The 10,133-nt window shown below is 58.5% G+C and overlaps 1 protein-coding gene across 2 annotated transcripts; it reads right to left on the bottom strand.

Annotated features, from left to right (window-relative positions):
* Nucleotides 1-905: 905 nt before the first annotated feature.
* Nucleotides 906-9,332, bottom strand: GRB7 (growth factor receptor bound protein 7). Of its 2 annotated transcripts, none has more exons than XM_029927264.1 (15): nucleotides 9,150-9,332; nucleotides 5,030-5,186; nucleotides 4,764-4,917; nucleotides 4,422-4,578; nucleotides 4,172-4,293; nucleotides 4,002-4,079; nucleotides 3,549-3,686; nucleotides 3,103-3,213; nucleotides 2,814-2,912; nucleotides 2,492-2,572; nucleotides 2,275-2,391; nucleotides 2,034-2,088; nucleotides 1,820-1,907; nucleotides 1,623-1,716; nucleotides 906-1,445 (listed from the first exon to the last, which is right to left on the bottom strand). In XM_029927264.1, the coding sequence occupies exons 2-15, from the start codon at nucleotides 5,179-5,181 to the stop codon at nucleotides 1,299-1,301; spliced, it is 1,593 nt and encodes a 530-aa protein (XP_029783124.1). In that variant the 5' UTR covers nucleotides 5,182-5,186; nucleotides 9,150-9,332; the 3' UTR covers nucleotides 906-1,298. The 2 variants fall into 2 exon arrangements, with proteins under 2 accessions (XP_029783124.1, XP_029783123.1); XM_029927263.1 differs by lacking the exon at nucleotides 9,150-9,332 and adding an exon at nucleotides 8,887-8,976.
* Between the last annotated feature and the right edge of the window lie 801 nt (nucleotides 9,333-10,133).

Below are 10,133 nucleotides of genomic sequence, written 5' to 3'. Positions count from 1 at the left end.
TCTTAGACAAAACGCTTTAGACAAAAACAGACCGGCATGGGCAGTGGGGAGAGGCCAGAGCCTGCATGATCCATCCAGACTTGTATTTTGGAAAGATCACTCTGGATGTTGGAGGCTAGGTTGGAGAGGGAAGCCAGACTCAAAGGGCTGAGTGGTGTAGGGTACCCATTATACAGCTTTCTGGAGGGAACAGAAATATGAGGACAGGAAGCAAGAGGGAGAGGGGTTGACCATGGGGGGCATGGGGACTTGGGAGAGGTGGCTGGCCACGCGTCCAAGTGGGGGTTGTAGACACATAACCGTCGGGACTCATCCCAGCAGTTGGCCCAGGACTTGCAGAGGATACATGGAATGAGACTCCACGCCAGCTCCCAGGCCTGTTCGAGTTACCCCTGTAGCTTTAGGCCCTGTCAGAACTCACCTGAATGACAGTCCCTTGTACATTCATTTATTAAACAAGAAGTTACTAGGCACCTACGATGGGCCGGGCTCCATGCTGGGACACTGGAGATTCTCACATGACCAAGACCACCCTGCCCTCAAGAAACCTCCAGGCTGGGGGTGCCTGGGTGGCTCAGTCGGTCGAGCATCAGACTTCAGCTCAGGTCATAGTCACGCAGTTTATGAGTTCAAGCCCCACATGGAACCCTCTTCGGATCCTCATTCCCCCTCCCTCTGCCCCTCCCCCGCATGCATGCACTCTCTCTTTCAAAAATAAATATTTAAAAATAAGGAAAGAAAGGAAGGCAGGAAGGAAGGAAGAAAAAAAAAAGAAGAAGAAAACATCCAGGCTGGAGGGTACTGGCCTGGATGTGTCTGACACATTTGCCAAGGCCCGGTGCCCTCCTCTCCCACTCCCCTTCTCTGCCCCAGCTAGCCACGGCTTACCAGACAGAACTCATAAGTGTATCAAAAAATAATCTTTATTGTCACTAGTATAAAACAGAGCAGATCAACTGGCCTCTGAGTCTGTACAAAGTGTGGGGCATAAGACCACCTGGGCTGCCCCATCTCTCCCAAAACGCCTTGCCCCAGGGCAGTGTCCAGGAGTTCTGTGAAGGGGAGGGCCACCCCAAGAGCCTTCTCTTGAGGAGACAGGCTGGGGGTGGAGTGGGTGAGGCGCGCTTTCTGCCTGAGGGAAGCAAAGGGGCAGAGGAGAAAGCTCTCCAGAGTAGGGGAGCCATCCAATCATTCATGAGCCTGTCCCCACCTTCTGCACCCTCCAAGTCCACCCTATGAGCAGAGGGGACAGTGGCCAGCCTGGACCAGGCCAAGACACATGCCTGTTTCTGTAGCCGTCAGAAGGCCACGCGAGTACAGCAGTGGCGTAGCAAGCACGGCAGGATGCCACGGTTCAGCTGGTGGAACTCCACGAGCTGCAGCAGGTCCGTGAAGCGAGTCTGGCCATCATCCATGCTGAAGTACAGGCGGCCCTCCTCCTCACTCTGGGGGGGCGGCGGCCATAGAGGGTGGGGTGGAAGGTCAGGGAGCGGCTCCCTCCTGGTCAAGGCCAAGGTCCCCAGGGCTTGCGCAGGGACAAAGGAGAGAGCAGGAGCCCCCAGACGCGCTACGGGCCAGGGAGCTTCTCAAGGGGGCTTGGCAAGGAGGTGGGGATTACTCACCGGGAGGATGAGATAATGTTTGACCTTCTGCAGGTGGCACAGAGAGAGGACAAAGCCCTGTGGGTTCCGCTGACTCTCTCGAACAAGGAACAGGCTACCAGGAGACGGGGCAACGTTACCCCAGGACACAGCTGCCGCCTTGACGTGGGGCCCCTGCTATCCCTGGGTCTGTTGGCCTGCTCAGCCCTGCCCCTTACCCGTCCACCAGGCCCTGCTGCCCGATGAGCCGCTGGCTCTCCTCTCGGGAGATGCGTCCATGGAACCAGGGTTGGGTGCGGTGGATGGCTGGAGTTGGGGGAGGGAGGCAGGCAGTCACTCTGGGCAGGAGACCCCATACTGACCTCCCGCACTGGGAATGCTCAGAGAAGCCATGGCAGCCCCCACCCCTGGGGTCGCAGGGCTCTCACCCACCTGCACTGAGGCTTGTGCCTGAGCCTGGGGTGGGCAGGCTGAGACGGTGGTTCTTCTGCAGAGCAGGGGGGGACATGGCGTCAGAGTGTGACTGAGGTGTCACCCAGTACCTCGAGAACACAGAGACCCTTTCTGCACCTGGGGGCCTGCCTTAACCCCCGCACTCTTCCTCCCACACCATGGAAACCCACATGGAGAGAAGGTGCCCAGTATAAACATGCAGATGGGTATAGCCCCTCACCCTCCAGGCTTGGGCCTCCTCCAGGGCTGCACTCAGAGCTTCCCGGGGGTTCTCGATGACACGCCCAGCATGGCCAGAGAAGTCCATGGCCACCAGGGTGTTATCAGAGACACTCCTCTGTAGATGGGATAGGAGGGAGAGGGGTCAGAACAGGGCCCATGGGTCCCCAGGACGGGACTTGAGCGCCCACCCCCCTAACGCCCCTGTGCAGACTCACCAAAGGGGGGGAACCCACACAGGACGGACGCAGGTGGCGAGACTGCGCCTGCTGAAAATTCTTATACAGCTGCACCCCATACTGTGGGTTGGAGAGAGAAAGAGAACCGAGGTCAAGCAGGTGCTGGCGGCTGGGTCCTGAAACCTCCCCTCCACCAGAACTCCCCAAGAGCAAGACTGAATCTCGGCCCTGGATGAGGAGCTTTCTGAAGCCAGAGCGAGGACCAGACACACTGAGAGATCAATGCTATGATGCCCCCTCATTCCTGGGGGCAGAGTTACAACTCCTCACTCATGCCCCCATGCCACTCCCAGGGTCTCACCTTGAAGAGGCGGAAAGCTGCTAACCAGCAGGTGCGACTCTGCTCATCCTCGCTGCAGAAGACCCGAAGCCCCTTGTGGCCATTCCGGAGCTTGTTTGGCTGTAGAGAGAGAAAACCAGGTGGTCCCTTATCTGCCATTAGGACCAGATGTCTGTCTCTGTAGGGCATGGCACGGGGCAGGGGGCAGGGGGAGGAGTCTGGGTGTCCCAGATGGGAGCTCAGAAACCCTAGGTAGGATCCCAGGGCCTGAGCAGCTCCTGTTCCCTCCCAGGGCAGGCCAGGTCTTTACCTTGATACAGAAGCCAAAGTCCGTGGGCATCCCATAGAGCTTGCGGCCCTGGGTCACCACGTACACATTCGACTCATTCACATCTGCTACATACTGCAGGTGCCTTGGATCCTGTGCAGCATGGGTAGGTAGGACTTGTTAACAGGCAGACCCTATCCCCCTATTATTGTCCGTGTAAGCCAGCTGGGGAGATTTCAGGACCAGAGAGGAGCAGATAAGTGCCTCAGGTCACACAGCAAACAGAAGCAGAGCCTGGACTAGAACTCAGTTTCACCTGCCTTTCCCACCACTACTTCCTGGGGTAGGTAAGCTAGGGAGGAAAGAGGAGCAGCTGAGGGTCTCAGGGTCCAGGGGAAGAAAGGTCCAGGAGTTCCAACAGGGAAGGGACAACCCCTAGAAGGACCAGGAATGGGATAGCCTAGGGGGTGGGGCTGTCAAGATCTCACCTTAGAGGTGCCCTTTGTGGAGTAATAGAGGCCAGACCGGCGCAGGAAGCAGAAGAAGCGCTTCCAAAGCTTCCGTCCTGACCCCCGGAGCTGCAGGAAGCCCTGGATCTCCGGGAAACTGCCTGCATTCAGGAAGTTCTGAGTCCAGAAGAGAGCAGGAAGCGTGTGAGACGCCAAGAGGGAGACAGGGAGATACACACACACACTCACACACACACACACACGCACGCACGCACACACAAAGGCCTTCATGAGAGAAGATGCTTCACATACATTTACTATTTACTGTCTCATTTACCAGATGAAGAAACTGACTCTCAGCCAGGAAAAGTGACTTCTCCGGTCGCTTAGGACTGTGCTAAGCCCTCCACCACATAGAGGGAAGGCACAATGCTTAAGGGCCAAAAAGCAATAGGCGATCCTGGGGCATCATGAATGGAGGTATCCCTTTACCTGGATGAGGTCTTCATGGGATATGCCTGTGTGTGCATCCAGACAGCTGGAGACCATCTTTTCTGGGAACAGGGAGTGCTGGGGGGAAAGGAGTCAGGAGGCAGGGATTGAGGACCCAAGTTGGGGATCAAGGTATTCCCAGTGCCCAGACCCCCTTCACCCACACTCACTGGGGAGCTCTTGAACAGTTCATACTTGGCGAAGTTCTTCCGGAAGACAAAGCGACTGTCTCCACCAATGGGCCAGGCAGCCTGCACTTCCACCACTGACTCGTGGTCCTCCAAGGCCCGCTCTGAGAGCAAGGGCAAAAAGCAGGGGTCAGGGGAGACCAGCCAGGCCTCCCAGATGAGCCACCTGCCCAGCCCAACGTGTGAAGCATTTGCCTCCCTGTCCGGATAGCCCCCCTTCACTCCAACTCACCCAGTGCCAGATGGGGATGGCACTCCACCAGCCCCCAGTTTTCATCGCTCAAGGCGTGAGCTCGCTGCACCAGCATTTCACACACGTAGCGAGCCGTAGCACCGGCGGCCACCTCCACGGACCGGCAAGCCCCATCTTCACTGTATACCTTTACTACCTGTACCCCGGGAATTGCAGATGACTTGAGGAAGGACAAAGGGTGGTGACTTCCCTTCTGCTGCCTGCTCTACCTGTAGGCATTCCTCATAAACCCCCCCCCACCTCCATGGAAGCAGTACCATATCCACCCTCATACCCACAGCATCCCCATATCCTTCCCTTCTCTCTCCCAAGACAACTCACATGGGGGCGGCTGGCATCTCGAGGGAGCAGCCCCCTTGCACTGGAGGGCCCCCCAAGAATGGGGGTCTGTGAAGGAGGACTACAGAGCTCAGGGAAGGGGTTGGGGATGGAGGGTAGAGAGCTTGTCCGCAGCTCCTCCTCTCGAAGAAGATTCCTGTGGCCCAAGGTAGGGAACAGAGAAGAAGTTGACTGCAAGCTTCTGCCTTACCTGGCACTGACCGCCCCACCACCACCAGCCCCTCCTCAGCTCCATCACCCCATTGTACCTGCTGGTCGGAATGGGCAGAGGCTGGGACCGCTTGACCTCCCCAGGTAGAGGGGCATCGGGAGGCGGAGGAGTCCCAGGAGGGGTCCCAGGGGTCAGGTACAGGTCTTCCGGGGAGCTGCTGAGATGAGGTGGAGACAGACCGAGCTCCATAACATCTGAGGGAGAAGAGGGAGCTAAAAGTGGCTGATCTTGACCTTTTATCCCGGGGAGAGGGGCCAAGAGGACCCAGACCTCCTGACTTCACACAGCTGCCAAGGCGCCCCTTCGAGCTTACACAGCGCCTTATTGCTTTCCCTCTAACGAGAGTTTCCCTGGAACCTCTGGGGGAAGGGTAGAGTGAGCCCATTTACAAAAAGGAACTTCAAGTCCCTGAGAAGAAAGCATTCTTGCCCCTGTCACAGGTGAATCAGGGAGTGGAGCCTGGTGTTTGGACTCCAAGTCCAGTGCCTTTCTGCTAGCCCCAGGCTGCCCAGCGCAAGAGCTAAGAGGGTCTCACTCCACCACCGTGGAGCAACAGACTGCATGACCCACAGACTGTTGAAGGCTCAGACGTGCAGTCTCTGAGCATGCTCTGAGCACAGGGCACTCAACTCCTCTGGGCTCTGCCCCAGGTTTTTCCAGTGCTTTGTTGCCAAACCTGGTTGCCAGAGCCTGTTGTGGCAACGCCTGCCCAAGTGCTGAGTGATGCACAGAAGGGGAGAAGGAGGTGGGCCAGGACAGGAACCAGGAGGCAGGCTCAGCTGGAGTGAGAAGGGCAGGACTAGCCTGGGGGCCCTGGCCCCAGCAGGCCCCAAACCTTGCGTGCCCTCCCCAGATTCCTTCCCCTGCCCAACTTTCTTGAAGCCCCAATCCCAGAGCTACCTCCTCTGAGCAGCCTTCCTGGATTTTCCACCTTCACACGGAAGGTCTCCCTCTCTGCATTGTGCAGGGGCCTCAGAGCCAAATACGTGCACCTGTCTTATTCACTCACTGGTCTGAAGATGGCCAGCACTGCTAGGCAAGGCCAGGGTCTTACCCATGTCTTATCACCCACAGGCGCTGCACAGATACCTGAGACAAGTAAGGACAGGAGAGCTGGGGCAAAAATGCCTACCGGGGGAAAGACCCCTCTGGCTGGGTAAGGACCTGGGAGCATCTGAGACCTAGGCCAGCACTGTTAGGCTGTAGGCTGCCGGGGGCACCTGGCATTGACCTTCCAGGAAGTGGCAGGCCCTGGACTCTTAAGTGAGGGGATTTGGGGGGCAGGTGAGTCAGGGTGGGGCGGGACAGCACTGCCCGGAGCTCTCTATTCAACCTTGACTCACCTGCACAACTTCCTGGCTTAAGAGAAACACAAACAACCCTGCCTCTGCCCACCTCCCTCCACTCCTGCCCCCAGCCTACCAGCCTGGGAGGGATGGGGGAGGCACAGGGCAGGGACAGGGTGGGGGAGAAAGAAGCTGTGGGGCCTGCAGCTCCTCTGACATCATTTTCTCCTCCCCACCCTTGGCCCACCTCCAGTCCAGGTGGGACTTTCAGTCAGCCCCCAATCTGCTGGCCACCACCCTGCCCAGGAGCCCCCTTGGCCAAGGAGAGAAGAAAGGCCCGGCCTGGATTCAAAGGCCCATCTGGAGTGGAGCTGCCATCCAATGATGCCCTCACTCATCCAAAGAAACCAGCAAGTGCTCCCTATCCTGTCTGGGGCCTACCAGGCTTTTATTCGGATGCTGCTGCCCACCCCTGGAACCCAGGACTCAGTGGCCCAGAGGACTCATCTACATCAACCCTGAAGGACAGGGGTCCTCCTGACACACTCTTCGGGGTGTCCTGGCTGGAAGGATACTACAGGAGCAGAGGTAGAAAGTCAAGGCACCCAAGAGGACAGACACAGACAGGCGGAAAAGGAAAGGCTGGAGGGAGAGACAGGGAGGGGGCTCAGGGTCCTGCATGGAAGGGTGAAACACACCCGCCAGTGATCATCAACAGACACCAGAACATCAACAACAAAACAGTGTCCCCACTCCCATCCCATTTATCCTCCGGCAACCAGCCCTGGTGACTTCACTCCAGGGAGAGGGAGACTGGGGGAGGGGGAAAGGGGCAGCTAAGACAGACAGGATATCAGAGACCAAAAGTAGGATCGTCCTCCACCCCAGAGGGAAGAGGAACCAGGACAGTGTTTGGACAGGGAAAAGGGAGTAGATTTGAATCAGAATCAGGTTAGAGTCTGGCCTCCGAGGGCTGCAAGGCCGACTGAAGATGGGGTTTGGCCTTTCCATCCCTTCACCCTGCCCCCAGACCCTTCTAAGGCAGGAGGAGTGGGGCAGTTAGGACCAAATCAATGAAATGGGAGAATGGGGGTCCTAGTTGTGGGGCCCCAGCAGCCTCCCTCCAAAGAAACCTGGACTTTCAAAGTGGGGCTCTGAGAAAGCTTCTGTTGAAAAAACAGACCCCCGGAATCTATCGGTCCCCTCAACAGCAACTCCACGCCGAAGCTTCCCCTACGGCCTCTCCCGCCCCACGGCTCCCGCCCCACCCTCCTTCCCGCCGTCCCGGCCTCCTGCCTCCGTGTTTACTTCCTGAATCTCGCCCCACCTGGCTGGCCCCAAGGGCGGGTGGCAGGGCAAGAAAACAAGGCCACCTCCGTTGCTAACCAGGAGAGGGGGAGGGGCTGGCAGGGCCGAGGCCTGGGCTGGGGACCAGCAGGTGGCGAGAAGGCCCCCGTCTGGCCCAGCACTCCATGGCCCGCCCCCATCGGGATTTATTGTAAGAGGGGGTAAGGCTCAACCTTCGGGGGAGTTCTGGGGGTGCAGGGCCCAAGTGAGGAGGCGGGAATCCCCTAGGTGACCCAGAGTTGCGGGGAGGGCCCAGGACGCTGAGGCCCCGCCCACTCCCCTCGCTCGAAAAAATGACCAATGGGAAAAGGGGGGTAAGCTCTCTTAAAGTTTAATTTGGGAAGAATGCTGGAGTGTCTGTGGAGTTAATCATTACATGCTGCTTGCCTTCGCAGAGGGCTCCCCCAGCAGAATCAGGGGGAGAAGGGAGACCAGAGTCCAGGGCAGGCCGACCAAGAGGGGCAGTGGGGTTGGGAGTTCTTCCAACGGCAGACAGGTGCATTCTCCATCTCCATAGTGCCAGGAAGACCCAGATTCAGGTCTTTCTCCAAACATTACCCCCTCCCCCCAAACACACACTTTCCCTAGGCCCCACTGCTCTGCTGATCCCCCGAATCCAGCCTTCCAGCCTTTGAACCTCCCTTCCGAAGGCTGGAAGGACCCTCAGGCCTGCCCCGCCCCCACCTTCCCTTCCGAGGGCAGGACCCTGTGTTTCGAGCAGGCAAACAATAGGAGATGGAGTTCTAGAAATTTAAGGGATCCCTCTCCTCTCCTGCCCTCCAAATGGAAGAGTACCCCTTCCCCAGGGGAGAGGGCAATCTTTGGCAGAGCCTTGGGGAAACCTCAAACGCGGAACCTCAGGCCGAGCAAGGAATGATTCGAGGCAGCCCTCGGTATTCGGCCCCCCTCCCGGCTCTCTTTCAGGGGAGATGGGGAGGGGCTAGTTTCAGCAGGAAAGCTGCGTGTCTGGGAGGAAAGGATCAGAGATCTTCCTTTCTCATCCCCATCAGCTGCTTTATCCGGGGGGGGGGGGCAGAGGAGGCAGGGTACAGGGAGAGAAGGTAGGAATAAGGAAGACAGGAAATGAGAATGGGGAAAGACTGAGGGCAGATGGTGAGGAAGGGGCGGGATATGGGAGACTGGAGAAAAAGAGAAAGTGGGGCCGCCAGAGTAACGCAGAAGGAGGCAAATCTTTCCAAATTGCCCCCGGACCTGCTGCGCCTCCCCACCCTCAAGATGAAGGGAGCGTTTGGGTCCTTACCTGGACCCTGGCGTTGGAACTCTTGGCTGGGGCCAGCGGTTTAGGGAGGGAGACGCCGGGCCCTTAACTACCTGTCCCCCTCCTGCCCCCGCCCTTGGCCTGACATCACTGAGGGGGAGAGGGGAGGGGGAGCCAGGCGGCCGACCGTCCGCCCACCAGGGCGGCCTGCCAGCGGCTGGCCCTGAGACCGGCACAGCCTGGGGCCCTGGGGCCGCTGGGGGTGGGGGCAAGTTATCGTCTGGGACCGATCCTGGTAACCTTACCTAGAGAAGCCCCAGCAGGAGTAGCAGGACACGGGGTCCGAAGTCCAGTTCTGTCTAGGGACCCCAGATACCTGGACTTGATTTCAAATCCTCTCCCTCTTCTCTACAGGTGGTAGGAGGGAGTCCCGACTTTGGACGTAGAAGTGAGGATTGGGGGAGGGACAGCCCTGTGTGTCCAGGCTCCTGGACGAAGGAAACTAAAATTATTCTGGGCAGGTGGGGGCGGGGCCGGGGGGGGGGAGAGGCATGGGAGGAGGAACCACAGGAGGAGGGGCGGGGACTCCCTGACACTCTACTCAGGCTGGAATTGTTTTTGCCCTTCTTAGTCTGGCGGCAGGTGCCAGGGGAGAGGCGAGGAAGACAGTCGAACTGAACAGCCTTGAGGACGAAGATCTGGAGTCCTCGTGACCTGGGTGGGAGGGCCTGGGGGCTGGAAGGTAAGGGGAAACCGCCGGCGCACCCTTCCCCAGGCTCCTCACCAAATCGGGTCTGCTCATTGGCCAAGCTAGGGGGCCTGTCTGTGGCTCTGAGTCCCACCTGATGGGGCAAAGAGCACCCAGCGAAAGAGGGAAGCCAGCCAGAGGGGTATCCAGCAACAAGGCCTGCCCCTTGACCTCCAGCCACAGTCTGGCCACCCAGCCTGCACCCTGGCCCTCAGAGGCACCCAGGGTATGTTCTCCCTTCTTGGAAAAGCCCAGGGTCTCAGCTTCTTCTGAAACTGAAGGGGTTAGGCAGGGTCTCATGGTGGGAGGAGTGACCTGGGGGAAGCTCTGGCCCGGTGCCAGGGGACCCCGGCCCTCCAGCTTAAAGCCATCACTTTAGCTCCTTCAGCATTAGGCACACACAAGGGTCAGGGAGAGGGCCTGCATCAAAGGCAGTGGCCACCTCCCAACCAGGAGTTGGTGACAGTTGGGTAAACAGTCTATAGAGTGATAAGAGGTCTGCCCTGGAGGACCATCAAGGAGTGGCTCTAGCCTCAACTTT

Source organism: Suricata suricatta, chromosome 17 (assembly GCF_006229205.1).
Source record: "Suricata suricatta isolate VVHF042 chromosome 17, meerkat_22Aug2017_6uvM2_HiC, whole genome shotgun sequence".
Classification (NCBI taxonomy): Eukaryota; Metazoa; Chordata; class Mammalia; order Carnivora; family Herpestidae; genus Suricata; species Suricata suricatta.
The sequence above is the reverse complement of the archived record's forward strand: the minus strand, read 5'-3'. Positions and strand labels throughout refer to the sequence as shown.